This window comes from Neolamprologus multifasciatus, chromosome 5 (genome assembly GCF_963576455.1).
Source record: "Neolamprologus multifasciatus chromosome 5, fNeoMul1.2, whole genome shotgun sequence".
Lineage (NCBI taxonomy): Eukaryota > Metazoa > Chordata > Actinopteri > Cichliformes > Cichlidae > Neolamprologus > Neolamprologus multifasciatus.
The window spans coordinates 25,238,854-25,258,107 of record NC_140443.1 but is presented as its reverse complement, the minus strand read 5'-3'; the positions used below and the strand labels follow the sequence as shown (position 1 = coordinate 25,258,107).

The 19,254-nt window shown below is 41.2% G+C and overlaps 1 protein-coding gene across 2 annotated transcripts in view; it reads left to right on the top strand.

Moving 5' to 3' along the window:
* The first annotated feature begins 16,791 nt into the window (after positions 1-16,791).
* Positions 16,792-19,254, top strand: part of LOC146518833 (histone deacetylase 7-like) — a 41,754-nt gene continuing 39,291 nt past the window's right edge. Inside the window, exon 1 of one of the 2 annotated variants that reach the window (XM_085160352.1) lies at positions 16,792-17,177. In XM_085160352.1, the coding sequence (XP_085016478.1) occupies positions 17,159-17,177 (19 nt within the window). In that variant the 5' untranslated portion in view covers positions 16,792-17,158. The other variant, XM_085160353.1, reaches the window with a different exon arrangement.

Genomic DNA, 19,254 nt, shown 5'->3' with positions numbered 1-19,254 from the left:
ATCCCAGACTGGATGTTATTGCCCTTTATGCAAGTCATCCAAATATCATTAGGGCTAAACCCACCATGTGGTTTGGTTCAGAATGTGAGGAACGCATGGATGTCCCTCTGCTCTTAGGCCCAACATGGGGCGGCATAACTGTCTGTGTTCTCACAGAACCGAAGGTGGAGACACAGAGAAAATACAGTACGTGCAGAACATCAATAAACCTTTGGGATGTAGCACTCACCAGACTGAAGTGGGTCTTTCCCCCTACACTTCGGCATGCAGTCATTTAGTCTAAATGCTGTTGGTTATCATTGCTAGAGTTGGCGATCGCAATTTCAAAATGTGTAAAGACAGGAAAAAACATGTTACTGATACCGAGAGTTTTTTAAAAAGAAATCTGTGGCACGAAGAATATGTTCTTCTTCCCGACACATTTATTTTTCATCCTCTACCTCCTCTGAGCTTGGCATTGTTCCAAAGAGGAAAGAAAAACATCTTGGCTTTCTTTTTCTTCTTTTTTCCTTTTTTTGCATTTTTTTTTACCCTCCTCACTTTCCAAGTAAAAAGGAAGAGGGCAGAGCTGAAAGATGCTGTGTGTGTGTGTGTGTGTGTGTGTGTGTGTGTGTGTGTGTGTGTGTGTGTGTGTGTGTGTGTGTGTGCATGTGTGTGTAAGGAAGTGTTCTCCTTGGAAAATAATGGCAGCAAAATCACATTAATGGCCAAACATTTCCTCCATTTTTTCCCCGTGCCCTATATTTATACTCTCTCTGTCTCACACACACATGCACACACACAGTTTGCATACCACTGTGTTTATTCACTTTTTAGCCACTTCAGTCATGTGGTCTCCATAACAGCCTTGATTTTATTATGTATGGAGTCTTGGTGGAAAGTTGGAAGAAGTGCTGATTTATTACGTTCCTGTGCTGGAGACGGGCGTGTCCAGAGGAATTCTGTTTTCATGTTGTCCGTACATCTGTACATACATCCCTGAGCATTTAGGTCATTCTGTTGAGTGAATTTCTTAATATTGCACAACCTTTTACTCGGGAGCTGTGATCTGCTTATTAGATTTTGCTGGTTGTGTTTCAGGGTGATCTACAGTATGAGCTTGTTTTTGGCCCAACCTTTACTCAAGAATTCAAACACTAGGTATGATATAAACTGTCTAACAGGGTATAATATAGACTCACCAAACAGTTTACTGGGTATACCTGTTTGCCTCCTCTTTAATGCAAATATCTAATCAGCCAATCACATGCATGTAGACACAGTCAAAATGACCTGCTGAAGTTCAAATCGAGCATCAGAATTTAGAAGAAAAGTGATTTAAGTGACTCTGAACATGCCGTCATTGTTGGTGCCAGACAGGCTGGTCTGATTATTTAGGAAACAGTTGATCTAATGGGATAATTTTCAATAAATTCACTTCTAGGGAAAAGAGGAAAAACTATAGTGAGTCAGATGATGTCAGAGGTCCAAGTAGAATAGCCAGACTGCTTCAGACTGATAACTGTGGTTATTTAAGTTCAACAGGAACTCAAATAATTACTTAACCCTCCTGTCGCGTTCAGCCCCACCTCTTACTTGAGTGCTCCCGGTCAAAATTGACCGGTCTGTTTTAACAGCTCTTAAATTAGCATAACAAACATTTTTCACCACCAAATTCAGTTCAGTGGTCATTCAGTGGGCCATTCAGTAGGTCGCTCAGTGGGTCTTTTATTTGGTCCTTCAGTGGGTCGTACAGAAGAGGATTTCTGAAGTGCAGATGAGCTACAGCAGCAGAAGACCGCACCGGGCACTAAGAACACAAAGCTGAAGCTACAGTTCACATGGGCTAGTCAAAATCGAATAGAAGATTCAAAAAATGTTTCCTGGTCTGATGAGCCTCTACTTCTGTTGCAACATTTGGATGGCAGGGTCAGAATTTGGCGTAAACATGGTTCCATCATGCCTTGTATTAACGTTTCAGCCTGCAGTGGTGGTTAACGGTGTGGCCGATACTTTCTCGGCACACTTGGTCCCCGAGCCTTCTTTAAACTCCACAGCCTATCTGAGTCATGTTACTGACCATGCCCATCCCTTTATGAGCACGGTGTGTCCATCATCTGATGGCTTCTTCCAGCAGGACAAAACACTGTGTCCCACAGCTCAAACCATCTCAAACTGGTTTCTTGAACATGGCAGTGAGTTCACTGTACGAACAATGCAACACTCACAGGATGTGGTGGAACAGAAGACTGGCATCATGAACGTGGGACTGAAAGATCTGTAGCTACTGGGTGATGCTGTCAGGTCAGTATGGCTGACACAACAGCCTATAAGTGAGAAATGAATGCAATTCTGTATGTAAAAGGGGGTCCAAACTATATGTACTAGCAAGGTGGGTGAACCTAAAAGTATTAGCCAGAGTGTGTATTTACACATTTGGTGCAGACTCAGCGGATCCCAACAAGCTGTTTTTAAAGATGTGATCTAACGACTCTGATATGCTGCTCTTTTAAGGTGAAAAGTCATTTTTTGTTGCAATTCCAAGTGTGGGTTGTTTTTTTTAGCTCATATCCTAAAACTGCATGCTGCTTTACGAATGAAAGGTCACCGGTTTCATTTTCCAGAAGAACTGGGGAAAATCGTCAGTGAAAGTGAGCATGCCACTCTTAGTGAGACTTTGAGAAAGAAAAAAACATTTAAAACTTCAACTGCTGTGGAGTCAGACTGATGCATTCAAGATCCGTGCTAAAGTATGAGCTTTTACTGTAAAGAAACATCAGGAGAAATAACAGTTTGAAAACAGATCTACCCAAATTAGTCCTGCATGAGTGAAAAATAAACTCTGAGCTTATGGTGACACTGAGAGGTTTCAACTGACTTTTCTCACAATTGCAAAAATATATGAATAAAACCACATGATTTTTGATTATTTTCTCAGCAGAGCCTTCTGCTGTTTGTTGTTTGCTGTCACTTAAGGTAAGCTCGTGGCTGAAAATAATCCCAGTAGTAACAGGATGAGTGGTTGCCTGGTCTGAAAACAAGAACAGGTCTAGCACCAACCTGATGTTCAGAAAAAAAAGAGTGAAAGTTTTCAGTGCTGAATTGTGAAACTGAGAACAGACTTCATGTTTAAGTTCCCAAGAACTGCTTCAGATTGCAGCAAATTCTCCGATTCACACGGCTTCCTGGTCAGATGCACATAAACATAGTAAGTGTTGTGAGCTTTAAATTGGCTTACTGGAAAAGCCCTACATCTCAACTGTTCAGGCATCACCCGAGTATGTTGACAAGGATTAATCACTTTGTTCACTTTAGTTTTTTATGTGTGATGCATGGCAAACCAATAGGTATGCCATACGTGTTGTAAAGCCCTTGACGTGTTGGCGAGTGCCAGTACTGGCTCCATTTCTGTACAGACCTTACATTGAACTTTGAGCTTTTTCTCTTTTGACACAAGCAGATCAATCAGTCCAACATAGAAATGCAAGAAAGTGAAGTGGCCGCTTAAGGCTGACTCCAAACACACTTCAAAAACACAATCTGATGCAACATGGTCCACTTTACAACAAAAATGAGCGTATTTAAGCAGTGCTTTGATCTCTGTAGCTAATTTCCCAGCTCAGATCAGCTGTGTGCAGGGTAACCAGATCGCAACAAACTAACTGTTTGTTTGGGACAAAGTGGGACACGTCAACAATGCTGAGAGTCTGAAGATTTCATATCTAACTTAAAAATAAAAATAAATTGTGCATTTTACCATATGCTGATTTGGGATTAACAGGCCAAACACATCATGTTTACAACTCTCTTGCCAAATAAAAGAAAGCTAAAGTTTGTTTCTGTGGTCTTATGCGATAGTCTTTCAGGTTTCAGTTCAGTTTGATTCATGCCATTTTCTGGACCATATTTGATATTTTTATCCAGTTATGACACATATTCGGTGTCACTTCACATTGTGTTTCCTTCCTGTGCGAAACCGACAAACTAATTAGCAAAAAAAGCCAAAAACTATGATTTCTCACAATGTGCTCCAGCTTCATATTCTTTGTGGTAGTTTCCATCATATTCAACAAAATCTGAAATGTTTGCGACTTTTTGGTGACTTGTAACTTTCCCTAAGGAGTATTGCATCAGACAATGTAACCCTCTTCTTTTGATTATAATAACAAAAGTCTCCCCTTTATAGACAATGGGTACAACGATGGAGTCGTGTGTGCCTATCCTGCAGTCCTAAGTCTGGGACATTGTCTCAAGATGTGGAACAAGGAATAAAAATGCCTTACAGACCCACATGAAGAGGGGCAGCCTAACTATGTATGGTTATGACTAACAGATGAATCTAGCACTGAATTTTGGGTAGACCTAAGGGGGTCTGTACCCACTGACTTCATGAACAGGCTGACGCTGACTGCCCGTGAGAAGCATTTTCTTAAGTTTTGTTTTCAATTATCAAAATAAATAAAATAAAAATAAATTTGACAACTGTGTTTTCCTTTCTAAAAAGAAAAGGGCAAAAGTAAACTTTTATCATCCTAGGCAAAGTGTTGCCTATCGCAACTGCCCATTTCACTACAGCTAATACCTGTCAAGCAGTATATCTGATAGAAAACCTCATTTGTTATAAGACATATATCATCAGTAATAAATAGATGTGGGATATCTCTCATTTTACTTTATGCTTTCACAGTTTGTATTTTTAACACTGTATCAGTTGCATGATGTGCAGACTGTGGTGTAACAGGTTAGAGTGAGGTGAAGATAAAGTCACTTAACTGAGTAACTACAGTTTATTTAGAAAATGAATTTCAATAAAGAAGACGACGGGAGTTGAACATTTCTGCCCATTTTGGCTTTCTCCTTGAAAGCACGAGCAGCTTCCACTGAGAGGAAGGAATGAATTTTTGCACCACAGTGCGCCGCTCTCTCTCTCTCTCTGTTGACTTAAGACAAGAAGCTCGCTCGGCAGTTTCTTTCCTTCCCTGATCTATATGACAGTAATCATTCGGATAAGATTGTATTTATTTATTTATTTAATCACACTCTCGATCTCAACCTGCCCCTAAAGTAACAATGACAGATCGGGTACAGTTTTTTAAAATTTGTACAGGTGCATGCACACACTTGTAATGAATAGAAGAGGTAGTAGTAAAAACATTAGCTTCTGTGATTACAAAGTCCAGCCAAAATTATTCTGGCCTGTCCAAAATCAGCCTAGGATCAATGCCAAAGCATTTGGCTGTAGCCTTACCTCTGCTGACCAAATCGCTGAACTTGACCTCTTGATTGCGTTTGTGCTACAGTATGGATTTGCTATGGGTTTAATTATACTTTAATTATACTAATAAACCATCCAAAAAGTCTGTGCTGCAAATTTTGAATACTTTATTAATATTTCCTATTTCCTATCGGAAGCACCTGCTAACCACGCTGTCTAGGGTTTCCAAATTACTAAGGTGAAAAACGCAAACAAGGTGGCAACAGCCAAAATGTTAAAAGATCGAGGTTTCAGATTGGGTTTCCCTGGAAAAACAAACCATAGATCAATTTCCTGTTTTTTTCCTGACAAAACCAACTCCACCACATGCTGTAGCCCCTGCCAGGCTTCCACCACACACACTTTTTTGTTCGATTAAATTTTTTTATATAGCACCAAATCAGTTGCTTCAGATGATCACCTACGAGCCAGGTTTTGGCAGAAATGGGAAGGAAAAACTCCCTTTTACAAGAAGAAACCAGACCCGAGGAGGGAGACAGGACTAAAGACACACTGTAGAAGAGAGCCAGGGATGAATAATAACTGATGATTAACTGAAGGGTGGTGTATAAATACATAGAGAGTGAAAAAGGTGAGTGAAGGAGAAACACTCAGCCTAAGCCTATTGCAGGCAGTGTAGACCTATCGTAGCATAACCATGGAGAGCCAAGGGAGGAATCAGGGTCACCTAATGCAGATCTACCTGCATGCTTTATCAAAAAGGAAAGTTTTAAGCCCCTTAAAAGTAGGGAGGGTGTCTGTCTCCCGAATCCAAACTGGGAGCTGGAGAAATACCGTTTCTCTTTCTAGTCCCTGTCAGTACTCTTGCTGGAGCATTTTATGACAACCTGGTGATAATGAATTCAAGTTCACATAATAGATGCGTGAATTATTTTTTAAACATCACTCCGAGACAGGATGTTAGAGATAATGCACAAGTGAAGGAAAGCAGTCCTAAATGTATTTGATTAATATACGCATAGAAGGACATATTCTGGTTGTCAGAAATTGGTCTTGGATAGTTCAATCTTAATTTCATCAGACAGATGAGGAATTTGCCTCCGATGCTCTGAGCTCTTTAGTGAGGAACATCTGGCCACTCTGTCATCCTAGCTTGCTTGATGGGTGGAGGCAGACATGGTTCTTCTGTGAGCTCCAATCTCCATCAGAGGGACCATTTGGTTCTTGGCTACCTGTCTGACCAAAGCCGCTTGTCAGTGAGTATTTTGTTTTGGGAAAGCTCAGAAAATATTTATGAACTTTTACATTTAAGACCAATACCAGCTACTTTGCTCCTAGGCAGATATTTTCTTGTATGCTCCACCACATCAGTACCTTCAGAAAACCCTGTTTCACAGCTTGGTTCTCACTTTCAAAACCATCACCTATGACACAGGTATGCGTTTCTTTCACATGTGTAGTAAATGTTATGAGGGCACAGGCCCCAGTCAGGCTATAGTATCATCTCAAGAAGCCTTCGTAGGAATAGGACGTCTAAGAGCTTTGTTGTCATGACAGAATTATCTTATTGGGATATTTCATCATTTTAGTTTTTAAAATAATTTTTCCAAACAGTTTGAAAACCTATTTTTGTCATTTCCGATTAAACGTATGAATTGATGATTTAGAAAAACGAGTCAAATACATTTTAAGGTGAACAGGGAGCATAGGAAAACTTAAAAAGGTGTGAAAACGTTCTCCACTTGCGCGAGCGCAACATATAAAAGTTTAAACACTTGTAGAGAAAGTTAGCCACCTGACTACTGCTCAATACACGAATGTGTGTGTATACGAACGTGGTTTTAAATGTCATTGTGTGGTGCTCCAGTTCAATGTCTTTGTGGTTTCCTGAACATTTAACATCTCAGGCTTTGCTGAGATCACACACATAGGCAGCACATGAAACACTACCAATTAGATGAGGCACGTTAGACGTGCAGGTTTGTGGATAAACCAAAACGCAAGTTTCATATTAAACTTTGCGACTAATTGTGCAATAGTGTGCGTGCACGCAGGATTTTCTGCAGTCGTACAGCAAAAGCATGGCGCTTGTGTGCACATGTGTTTTACGCATTTATGAGTCGGCCGCGTCATCAGAGTGTAGGAATATCACGATGGTTATATTGTGTAATAGGTGCTCATCTTCAGTCAGACAAAGTTTGAGTGTTTGTGTGTGTGTGAAGCGAGCAGCTCTTTAGCTCGAAGATGTGCCTTCACGCCTCTGCAGCGGGGCATTTTCTCAGTAAAAACCACAGACTTTCTGATCACAGCTGGAGGCAGGGGGACACCTGTCGTCCCCTCATCAGCCCTGTGGTCACCCTGCCCTACATACAGCAAGAGACAGACAAAAAACATGTCTAACACAGCAGACAAAACTCTATATTACAGATAAGATCTGATTAGAAAGGTTCACATCAGGGATATGAGCTGCACTGCAGGTGCAGCAAATACTGACGCCACAGGCTTCATGTATTCAAATGTTTGCAGCACGTAAAGATTTTGTACTTGTTTTCTTGGGGTTTTTTTGCACGTGAACACAAAAACAAAGTCAAAACTATTAGATCTAGAGCCTCTGCAGGCCTCTCCTCTTCACTATCATCTGAAGTGTCTCAAGCACAAGCGCACAGTGATATTTTTATTTCAAGTTTTGATTGGGTGAACATTAGCATGAACATCCATGAAGAACCCGATAAGTTTACTCACCTATTTTGTTTGCTTTAGTGTCCATTTACTGCTGAGGTAAAGATCACTTGTCTGAAATGGCCAGACGCTAATGGCTAACTTAATTTGCAGTGTGTGTGGTGTTTCACGTGTGTCCCATATGGTGTAGCGGGCTGGGCTTGTTTCGACTTATAGGGGTGGGTTTTCGGGCAGCTGTGGCGCAGGTGGTTTGAGTCCCCTGGCTCCTGCTGTCCACATGTTGAAGTGCACGTAACCCCAAATTCCCTCAGATGTGTCCGCTGGTGTGGACCTGTGTGTCAGTGGGTGAATGGGGCAGAGTTGAAAAGTGCTATAATTAAGACCAGTTTGTCTTAAAGCTTTTACTCATGTCTGAAAAAGGTGTGAACGAGATTGGTAAGTGGAATGGAATAAGATGGAATAAAACCATCTACGAGTAATTCTGACTCTATCAGATCCCATCTGAATACTCTCAAATCAATTAATCTGCATGTGAATACGCAGAATCTGTACCAAAAAGGACGGGATTTTTGGTATCTCTTTGTCTGATTGTAGTTTAAATCCAATTCACAAGTCGTCTTTGAGGTGGCTTTGGTTGCATGTAGGTAAACTGATCATTTAGCTTAGTGAGTTACACAGTTACCTAACAAGGAAAAGATTCCCAGGTTGATCACAAGAAAGATAGACTAATCCCTTTGGGGTCCTTTCAAGAAAGACACCGGCCATGAAAACACTTTTATGGCCCTTTGTGAATCCAAGAAGAAGCCAAATTAGTTTTCATCGGCCCGTTTAAATCTATTTACAGTCATAAACAATCGCCAGCAGAGGGTAGACCCCATTCTTGAAGCCACTTTCATTAACATAAAAAATAAAGCTAATTTAACGTTCCAAAGTCCTACAACCACTTATCGCAATTACGGCAATGAAGAACTGGGATTATGTCCGAGTCTTATCACCTAGAAAGTTCACACGATAAGCTTAATTAATGGAACAAAGATCTGGAACTTGAGATCTCTGCAGAGGACTGGAAATCAGCAAGTGTTGGAGTTCATACTCAGACGGTGAATGCATGCCTCAGATCGCCACGCCATTATTAGTAATGCGAACAACTGTATGTAACTTCTGCCAAGGGAAATTGTTCACTAATTGCACAGATGTTAAAAGAACAACATTTTAGGTGCAGAAACATATAAAAAAAACGTGTCAGAGCAGATTATTTAACAGCTATTTCTACTTGAACACAACTAGAATTAAAAAAGAAGTTCAGTCTTTTAAGAAAAAGCAAAGGAATAACATAAAAATATTGAAACGCAAAAATATTTAATAAAACACTGACTTAAACATTTGTGAATTGGTTATGATTTGTCATATATTGAAAAAGAGCATTTGTGTATTTTTTTTTTTTTTTACTTCAAAATGAACACACAGTTGAATAAAAAGAGTTGACTGACTTTGAGCATGACAGCCACTGTGCTGTGGGGGCAAGCGACACAGTTGCAGACAAGTATTAAGGTTACGAGACATGCAGAACAAGTACAGGTGGCCAGTGTGCATTTTGTGTTTGTTTGCGTGTATGTGTGTATATTGTGGTGACAGTGGGAGCTGCATTTCCGCCGGTGCGCAGGTGCATTGTGACATGTAGCCCCGGCACAACCTTGATCTCACACACACACTTTCAGATGGTGCGATAGGTGTCATCTCCAACCACTGCGATGGTGGTATTTTCAGTAGAGATACGGGGAGGAGGGGATTTCACAAGAAGAGAAGCCTCAGAGGTAAAAAAGCTCTCTAAACGAAGTGTGCACATGTGATCCAGGTGTGCGTCGTCAGTAGGTGTCAATTTTTCTGGAACGGCACAAAGAAAAGAAATGAAAACGGAGGCTGATTGATCTCCCAAACTGACTGAAATACTCGCACGTTCCTCTGCGTGCATGAATGCTTGTATCTGCGACACATGCGCTGCTGCTGCGGTCTTCTGGCTATATCTCATTATGTTTGTGGTTTTTTTCTTGCTATTTTTTAAAAAAATATTGCTATTTTCTCCCCCCTCCCCTCACCGTGTGCACGCTGAGTAAAATGTAGCTTGTCTTCTGAAAAATGGGAGTGCCACAGTAAACCACATGCAGATGCTTTCTAGCATTAAAAAAGACAAAACATAACGTACAGATGTATATCTTGGCCACATCTGCCTCCAAAGTAAATGGCGACGGTGCATAAAAATACCAATTTATGTGAATGGGCGCATAGCAAATGAACAGAGCAGTGCCAAAACTGGAGCCCAGAGACAAAATTAAATGGCCAGTACCCTCTTAGTCATGGTGACTTCATGTTTTTTTCCACTGCCTCCCACCTCCTCCCACACAAGGGAATCTGCAGTTTGTTGTCCTTGTTCATTCAGCCCCTTTCAGCCATTCAAGTTCCCAAGGCTGTTGCATTACAGAGAGCCCACTTAATAGGAGGCACATCCACACAACTGTGGATCAGTTCTGCAACAGCTGAGTAAAACATCTGCTGGGATTCCAGCCAGGACGCACTGGAGTTGATTTAGACCGACGTTTGACATAAACCGATAAATCTGTTGATTCCACTTCCAGAAAAAGTCCACCCTCTCCACATACTATTACTCTCAGAAAGCCCCCCCACCTCCCGCCCCTTTTTTTTCATCATCTCTTCTACCTCCACCAGCCTTCTATGAATCACCCCCCCCCCCCCCCCCCCCCCACACACACACACACACACACCCTCCTGCTCTATACAGCTGTTCCTTTGCCTCATGTTGCACATTCTTTCATTCTTCGGGGCTCAGGCTGTCAGGGACCCATTACAGCCCTTCCTGCTGGGTGTTTGTGTGTGAAAGAGAAAGAGGCGATGTAACAATTTGAGAGGAATCTAGAGGCTGAAAGACAGTACAGCTGCAAGCAGTACGCAGACACGCACACACACCTCCAGCTGTTTGTCTCTCACCAATTACTGTGGTCCCTGCTTGTCCTGTCCCCTCAAGTGCTTCCCCCAGTCCCATGAGCACCTTCCCACTCTTGCTATTTTTAGCTTTAGAGACGAAGAGAGACAGGGGCCCCTTCACGGCCTAATTACAGCATCCATCATGCAACCGCCGTGCTTTACCTCCCCCTCCTTTGCTTCCCATGCTCAGAACTTAGCCTCGCTGTCCTCTTCATCTTTTGGGCACAGGTTCAGGTAATATACTTGGGAATGCTAAACAAAGGAAAAGCGCAACACAAAAACAGGCACCGAACCGACAAACAACAAAGCAATTAGCTGGTGTTTGGTCTGGCTGGAACAACCGTGACCTTTCAGGAAACTCCCCCTTCCTGTTAGAGACGGGTCGACTCGCCGCTCAGGCTGTTTGAAAGCTGAGAAGCACATTCTTGGAAATACGTGAGCATGTTTGACACAGTTGGTTGGCCTTTTTTTTTTTCTCTCTCAAGCAGTCGGCACAACCTACATGCTAACCTTTGTGGTCTAGGCAGGAATGGCATTGTTTAATTTACTTGTTGTTTTTGGTAATGAACCTCGATACTTTTCTCAAACCAACCAAGCATCAGAAAAAATCTGAAAGCTGTGAGATTTCTAATCTTGTTTACTTAGAGAATGAGTCTGTATTCAGTCATTTTCCAGCCAGTCAATCAGCCAGAAAATCTCAGAAATGTTGATGCAGATCAGATCGCTGTCTGTAGATAAAAAGTTCAGTGATTTTCCCATAAAAAAAGACATATTTAGTCTGACAGCTTTTTCTTTGTAATGTGTTGCACCAGTTCCAGCTGCTGCTACATTGTGATTGCTCTCTCTAGTCCAGTGTGTATTTAAGATGCACACAGGCTCTCTTCCACTGCAAGAAGAGCCAACACTAATCGTGGGTATTGTCTCCAGTGCTTAAACTGTTCAAAAAATGTTATGAACATTCAGTGCCACAATTCAGTTGGGGCCTTCTGTAGTTCGAGAAAACATCTGACAAAGTTGGAGAAGCTATTTCTTTAGATGTTCATCACAACCTTTACACCAACCTTTACAGTTTAGACAGCAACATTGTTGTCAAATCTTTAATATAATCCTCCCGACTCCCCATTTAGTTGGTACTTAAGTTGTTACTAAACAAATCTGATACAGGAACAGTGTCACCAAGTACTTGGTTGAATACTTATGTTTCTGTAAAATCTGTCTTGACAAAATCATAGAAAAATCCCACAGATTACTTTTGTTGTTGCACTAAATACAGCAAATCAGATGGAACTTAGCTGAACTGAATTGAAACTTGTTAAACTACATGCTTACACTGTATCCTCTGAATGATGGGTAATATATCCATTCATACTGTAACACTCACGCACGTCTCTCAGTCCTCGCTAGCTCGTTTTCAGTTGGTTCAGAACAAAAACTAGCTAAAGCTACCACATCATCTCTATCATCCCTATTCTTTCCAAGCTCCTTAGATCCATGTTCTTGCTGAGCTTCACTGGCTTCTAGTGAAATTCAGAATTAATTTTAATAATATATAAAGCCCTACATACCCAGCCTCCTGTGTATACAGCAGACTTGCTGAGACGTTATAACTGCTTGGGGCCAGATCATCTGATCAGGGTCTCTTAACCTTTTCACGCTCTTATTGTGAAATCTGATCATGCTTTTAAGGTTGCAGGTCCTAAACAGCCTTCCTCAGCCTAAACAGTCGACTGAAAAGAAAACAGAAAGTGAATTTCCCTCCCTGAGCCTGGTTCTGCCAGATGCTCCTTCTTGTGAAAAGGGAGTTTTTCCTTCCCACTGTCGCCAAATGCTTGTTTACAGGGGGTCGTCTCGTTCTCTCTATTACAGTAGCGTCCTAACTATAAAATATGAAGTGCCCTGAGTTGACTGTTGTTGTGATTTGGTGAAAACTAAACATTAAAGTTATACAAACACTACATAAAATATATTTGCTGCCATAACTACTCAGACTATCCAATGTGTCTTAATCCAAAGATGAATATAGTCCCCGATGTTTAGTCAGACCGTTAAATTATTAGATATTTTCAGCTTTTAGGCAAACGCTATTTAACATTAATGGGGGAAAATGGTTGTGTCAACAATGTTTATGTTTTCTTTGATAAAGGATAAACTTTCTGAGGCAAGTGAAGACGTTTTGAAACCCTGCTGCAAATGCCATGCGGTGCAGTCATAATGTAGACAGAGTTAAAACGGATAACGTGGAAAAGCGCAGGCCAGTCACAGGGTGATAAGATGAATCCAGTATTTTCCTCTTATGTGATCTGCCTCAACTGCACTGGCAGATAAAGTCGCCCCCCTCCCTTTCCTTCTGCTCCTCCACACACTGATCTTCAGGGACTTTTAACAGCCAGCGTGGACCTCATGTTTCCAGATATTGCAGATCCCATTGTATTACTCAAGGACTCCCAACCTGCTTCTTATCAGCCTTGACGTCTATTTTTTCTCCTTTTCCTTTTCTGTAATCCAAAAGGAACAGGTCGGCTATTTGTATCAACTCAACCACAAGTGCCCAACTTTCATCTGAGAGGGTCATGTTTCTGCAGTGCACATATGAACACATAAACAGTGCACCGCTCTAATGGGAATGGAAGTTCTGGTAAACTTAAAAGGTCTTAAAATGTTGGAATAGACATAAGTATTCAGCCACTGTAGTTTTTCTTACAAAAAAAGCATGCACAATTTGTTGCCTTTTTCTTTTCTGTTTGCTTTTTTGCATAGATTTAAAGTTTGCACATCATAACGTTTGTTTGAGGAGAAACTGAAACCAGAGGGAAAGCCAGCCTCAGAATGTCTCTCACTTGACATGAGGACAGAAGGTCATAACCCCCAAACATGAGTTTCCTTTGGTCACTGTGTTTTCCCAAAGGATAAAGTTACATTTGAACCAGTAAGCTAATCCATAGCTGCTAGCGGCGAACCGGAGCGAGCCAGACCACACAACAATTCAGGTCAGAAGACTTGTTGACCCTTTAACTGCATTTCTCTCCCTCAGACAGAAGAAATCTCAGAGAGTGCACCGCCTAAAATCAACACAGGTTAATGTGAGTTGGCTTAGTTGCAGTGCACTGTCTGCTACTGTCTGTGGCATAGTTAAGGTTTGTGGAAGGCTAGATAGTGAGTGAAACTATACATTTGTAGCAGACTCACTTTTACATTTCTATAAAAATGTAATGGGATCATGAAACTGGCCACAGTTCAAAATTAAGAGAAAATTATTAGGCCTCCTATGTAATTGAAAGGTTTTGTGTACATTTTCCCAAGCAAGGAATTTTCAACACAGCATTTCTAAACGTTCTTGTTTTCTTTAGAAAACATAAATTATTTCTATTTGCACGCAATTGCAGACTTTTTTTCATTAAAAAACACCCCAAATTTCCAGGGTCATTATAATTAGCAAGCAGACCTTTTTATTGAGCCACAGCACAAACCACCGCGGTGAAATGACATGCTTTAACTTGGTAATGCTCAAAGCTTGTGAAATCAAGTTAAACCTGAGGGTTATCTTGCAGTTTACACACTGTATAAAAACTTCAGCAAGAGTTTGGCAGTCGCACAGAAAGCATCATGCCAAAAAATAAAATCCATTTAGACTTGATAAAAAAGGTTGTTGATGTTCACAAAGCAAGAGGTGGACGTATAAAGTTATAACAATGTTTCCAAGTGTCAAGATCTGTATTGAAAACTATCATCAAGAAATGAACAGAGCCAGTAGTACAGAACAAGACTGGTAGAAGTAAGAAGCAAAACATTTAAAAGACTTTGGGAAAAAAAAATAGTGAGAGATGTGAGAGATGTGTCTACAGAGCCCAGAACAACTGCAGAGGACCCACCTTAAAACCAGACTCAAGTCTGCCAAGGACAACCCAGAGAAAGATTATCCATATTGGAAGTGCATCCTTTGGTCAGAAGAGTTGGAACTAGAGCTCTTTGGCCAGAGAGACGCTTCTTCACTAAACATACCTCACTGCACTCTATCAATTTTAATATACGCCACAATGTATACTTGTACACATGTGCACTTATTTACACGACTTTATACGACTGCTATATCCTTCTGGGATTCATAAAGTTTCTCTGATTCTGACTCTGATTCTTATGTTTGAAGAAAGAAGGGAGCGGCTTACAACCCAAAGAACACTGTCCCCACAGTGAAACGCAGTGGTGGGAGTGTTATGCTTCAGTGTGTCTCGAACTGGGAATCTTGTCAAGATGGAAGGAATTATGAAGACAGAAGGTTATGTGAAGATTTTTAAAGGAAACCTCAAGCAGTCATCACCAAAACTGGGTCTGGGTCACCGTTTTGCCTTCCATCACGACAACAACCCAAAATTATCATCGTTCCTGGTGAAGAACATTACTGGCTGGCCTGCACAAAGCCCTGTCTTTAATCCCATTGAAAATCTATAGGGTGAACTGAAGACCAAGCTCCAGGCCTGAAGACCAACAAAGCTGGAGGAGCTGGAGAGATTCACCAAAGAAGGATGGACCTGGCTTGGTCAGGAGTCACGAGCGAGACTTGTTGAAAACTACGATAAACGACTGCAGGCTGTCATCCAACAAAAAGGCTACATAGTTGACTATTAGCACTGGGGGGCTAATAATTTTGACTAGTTTTCGGTTTTTGTGAAATATTTTAATTTCTGTGTGCAAAGTAAAATAATGTAAGCATCCAAAATAAAACTAGAATCTTTGGAAACACTTTACATTTCACAGGGGAGCAGTTTTATGTTTCACAAGATTTTTGTGGTTATATGTGTTGGAGAATCCTGTGTATCCACATTATTTAAACCAAGACTACATGGGAATTATAGGTGGCTCAAGCTATGAATATGCTAAATGCATGCACTCATCCCGTGGGCCTTTGTTGCAAGTGTAGCTATGAAACATAGGTTTGGCTTTTTTATGCTCTCTGACGTTGCAGTGCTATATGAATGAATCAAGTGATCTCAGCGATGACAAATCAGACAAAACCGCATTCACTAACGTGTCTTTTCCGCTTGTATTTCTGGGGAAATGCATATTTACTCAAATCACAGCGCCCATATAAATTAATATCATATGTACTTCCAGCCTGTATTACACGGATTCAGTTACTTAAATGAATGTGAAAGCATTAAATGTTTTAAGCGAGCTCGTGAGTATATTTGTGGCAACACTGAAACTGCTCTCCACATACACAGACCTCGTGGATGCTTTTTTCCCCCCTTGATAATTTTACTCAGACTGAAATGCAATTGCCGGTTTGAAATGTGTTGCCTTACGTAAGTAATCACACTGAATGCTCCGCTTGTGTTTAAGCGCCGAAGTAGGAGCTTGACTGGGTCACTGCATTAGAAAAAAAATAAATCTCAAATACAAAAGTCATGTGCCTTTGATAAGCATCCCAAGTCAACTGATCCCTTTGAGGAACTGGTAAAAACGTGTTGTTTTGCAAATTTCTAACAAGATCCGCTCTGAGGCATCAAAGTTTTGTGGATGACCTAAAATCATTTACAATCTTAAAAAAAAACAAAAAAACATCCAAACTAGTGTAAATTGTTCTATGCCATCGAATACAAAAAAGTCTGAGACTCTCCGAGTGATAATTGTGCTGTTGTTCCTTCGGTGTTTGCTTCACTTCGAGAGATAAGCACCACTGTAATGTTTAAAAGTAAAAATCATTAAAGTTTCACGCTTGTCGCAGTTTTCTTATTTCATTCTTGTGTACTTTGTGCATCCAAAAGCAACACTTCCTGCTATTGTCTGTCAGACGCAAGTGACTACACAATCTGTCGCTCTCTCTTTCTTTTTGTCTGCACGCGTGCACACACACACACACAATGTCCACAAACCCCATCCCCTCCCTCCTCTCTGGAGCTTCTGGTGCAAGGGGAGCCCTGCCAAATAAGTTAGTTTGTGTGTGTGTGCGTGTGTGTGTGTGATAGGGCAGAGCAACTGTGTCTTCTCTGAAACAGAATTAAGAATAGCGACTTCGAAAGAGTGAGAGAGAAAAAGAAAAAAAAACTACAGCGAGATAGTTCAGCTCACATGAGAGGAAGTGCAAGACACAGAAAAGTCAGAGGGAGCTGCTTGTGTCAAGCAGTTGACTGTGACTCGCTTTGTGAGCGCACGGTTGGGCTCCGGCGCTGCAGCACCACCACTCCCCTGTCAGAGCAGGAGCTATCTTCTCCCTTTCCACTCCGTCCCACCACTGCCTCCTGTGACTGACTGGACTCGCTGTGGGAGCACAGAAGGACCACTCGCTGAATGTCAGCGCAGAAAGCCGGTGAGCTTTTGCACATTTTCTATTTTCTATCTATCTGTGAAGGAATAATTAACAGCTTTGTTAAAAAAATTTAAAAAAAGAGTCTTCTTCAGGGACTGAACGTAAATGTATCACCAGGAAAGTATGTCAGCCTTTTATGAACTTAGCAGTGGATTTTTAGTTAAACTTGCAGATGTGGACGTGGTTTTTTTTGGTCCAGTTGTTGGACAGTGGTTTTAAGTGCTAAGAGTTTTGGTTTGGCTGTGAGTTTTGAGAAGATTGGGTTTGTTCTTAATTTATTACACACACTGAAATGTATGCAAACACTTTAAGATCATACATGTTTATCAAATGCCCGGGAAGGACACTGCGGTTGGGTAACAAGGATAAATGATTTCTTACTCCATTTGTTTTGTTTTTTTCTGGCTTTATTTGTTTGGTTTTGGACGTGCTGTTTCTCGGGATTGGGAAGGGGAGAAAATTGGAAACAGAACCAGGCACCCTGGAGACTTAGTGTGTCCACGAAAAGTATAAGAGCGCCTAAAACGAGTAGACAGAAAACAACAGTCCCTCGCTGCGATGAACTGCTGGAGGAGACAGAGCAATAGAGAAGAGACGGCGAAAAGGTTGAGAGAGATTTGTTTGACAGTGAGAGTTGACTGGTGGCACAGCAACCAAGGATATCATGAGTAAAGGAACATTGATTGAAAATGTGTTGACATGACAAATCTTGCTTTAACATCGCATGCTTTTTTTTGGGGGGGGGGGGGGGGGTTGCCTGTCTTGTTCTTGCCAAGCCTCATTTGTAGAACGCAGGTAAAGTTAGGGGGGCGCACTGTACAGCAGGTTTAGCTTTTCACCACCTCTTCCTTGTTTTCGTGCACTGTGACTCTACATACAGTAAATCTTCCTGCATAAGATGAAACGCTGGCTTCGGCCTTTGGCTCCTCTCTCGCTCAAAACACTAAACTTTGGCTTTTTTTTTACTCCCGTGCGCTGCTACACATTTAGAGACTCAGCTACGTGTTTTTTTAGGACTATAAATCATACTTTAATTGCTCTGCTGTCTTTAAAGTAATGGGGGACATGACAGCTCTTTACATAGTTTTGTTTGGCTGAATTAAAAGAGAAATTTGAAACTTGTAAATTGAGGATTTATAGCAACATGTGGAAGTTTATGGACAAAATGATTAATTAATAATAATGGATATTTGTGGCCATTTTGAAAGTGTATTGGAACGTGACAACCTATTTGATTTGATTGGAGAACAAAGTGCAAAATGTGAAATCAAATTTGAGAAGACAAACAAGTAGATGAACTTGGTAGTTTGTGTTTCTGGTTTGTTTGGTTTTTAAAGGTCGGAGGGCAACAGGTTAAGAGGCCACGGTCTTCTAAAAGTGGCCTTCTGGGACGTCACTCTCCCTCTCGGTTTCAGACTTTGTGTCTGAGGCCAAAGGAAGGACTGCTAAAAATGTTTCATTTTGACATCTGCGATATTAGTCTTGCGGTCTGCTGTGGCTTTCTCTAAAGGTTTCACCTGAGGTCACTGTTTATTTTTGGAAATCTCCACCAATAATTTTTGTTTTCTGATCAAACCTTCAACACATCATTTGTTTTTGAGCACCAAAATAACCTGTGGATTTGCACCGGCCCATTACATTTTCCGAGCTGCTGATTGAGAGTACCGTAACTTGGCTTTACGGCAGGCCAGAAGTGCAGCAAATCAGAGCGGCTTTCATCAGGCCGGCTCTGGTCTAAAGAGGGTTCTTCATGACAGGAGAGGCTGCAAACTGGAGTCAAGTGAGCACTATAAAGCAATGAGGAAGGACGTGTAGAGAGAATCTAGTGAGTGTCCTTTTATAAGCTCAGGTCGTCTTCTCAGGCTGTTGTTTGTTTTGATTAATAAAAACAAATGACCCAGTCATTAATATTTATACTACCATCTTGTGGAAGTGTGCTTTTACTGCAAGAGCCTGATCTGTGGCGGCGTTGAGCTGAACTGCAGGAAGTAGTTTCATTTGAGAGCTTCAAACACTTTATTAAGACCTCTGGTCTGGTCTTAAATAAGATTTATTTAAGACCAGGTCTTAAATAAGT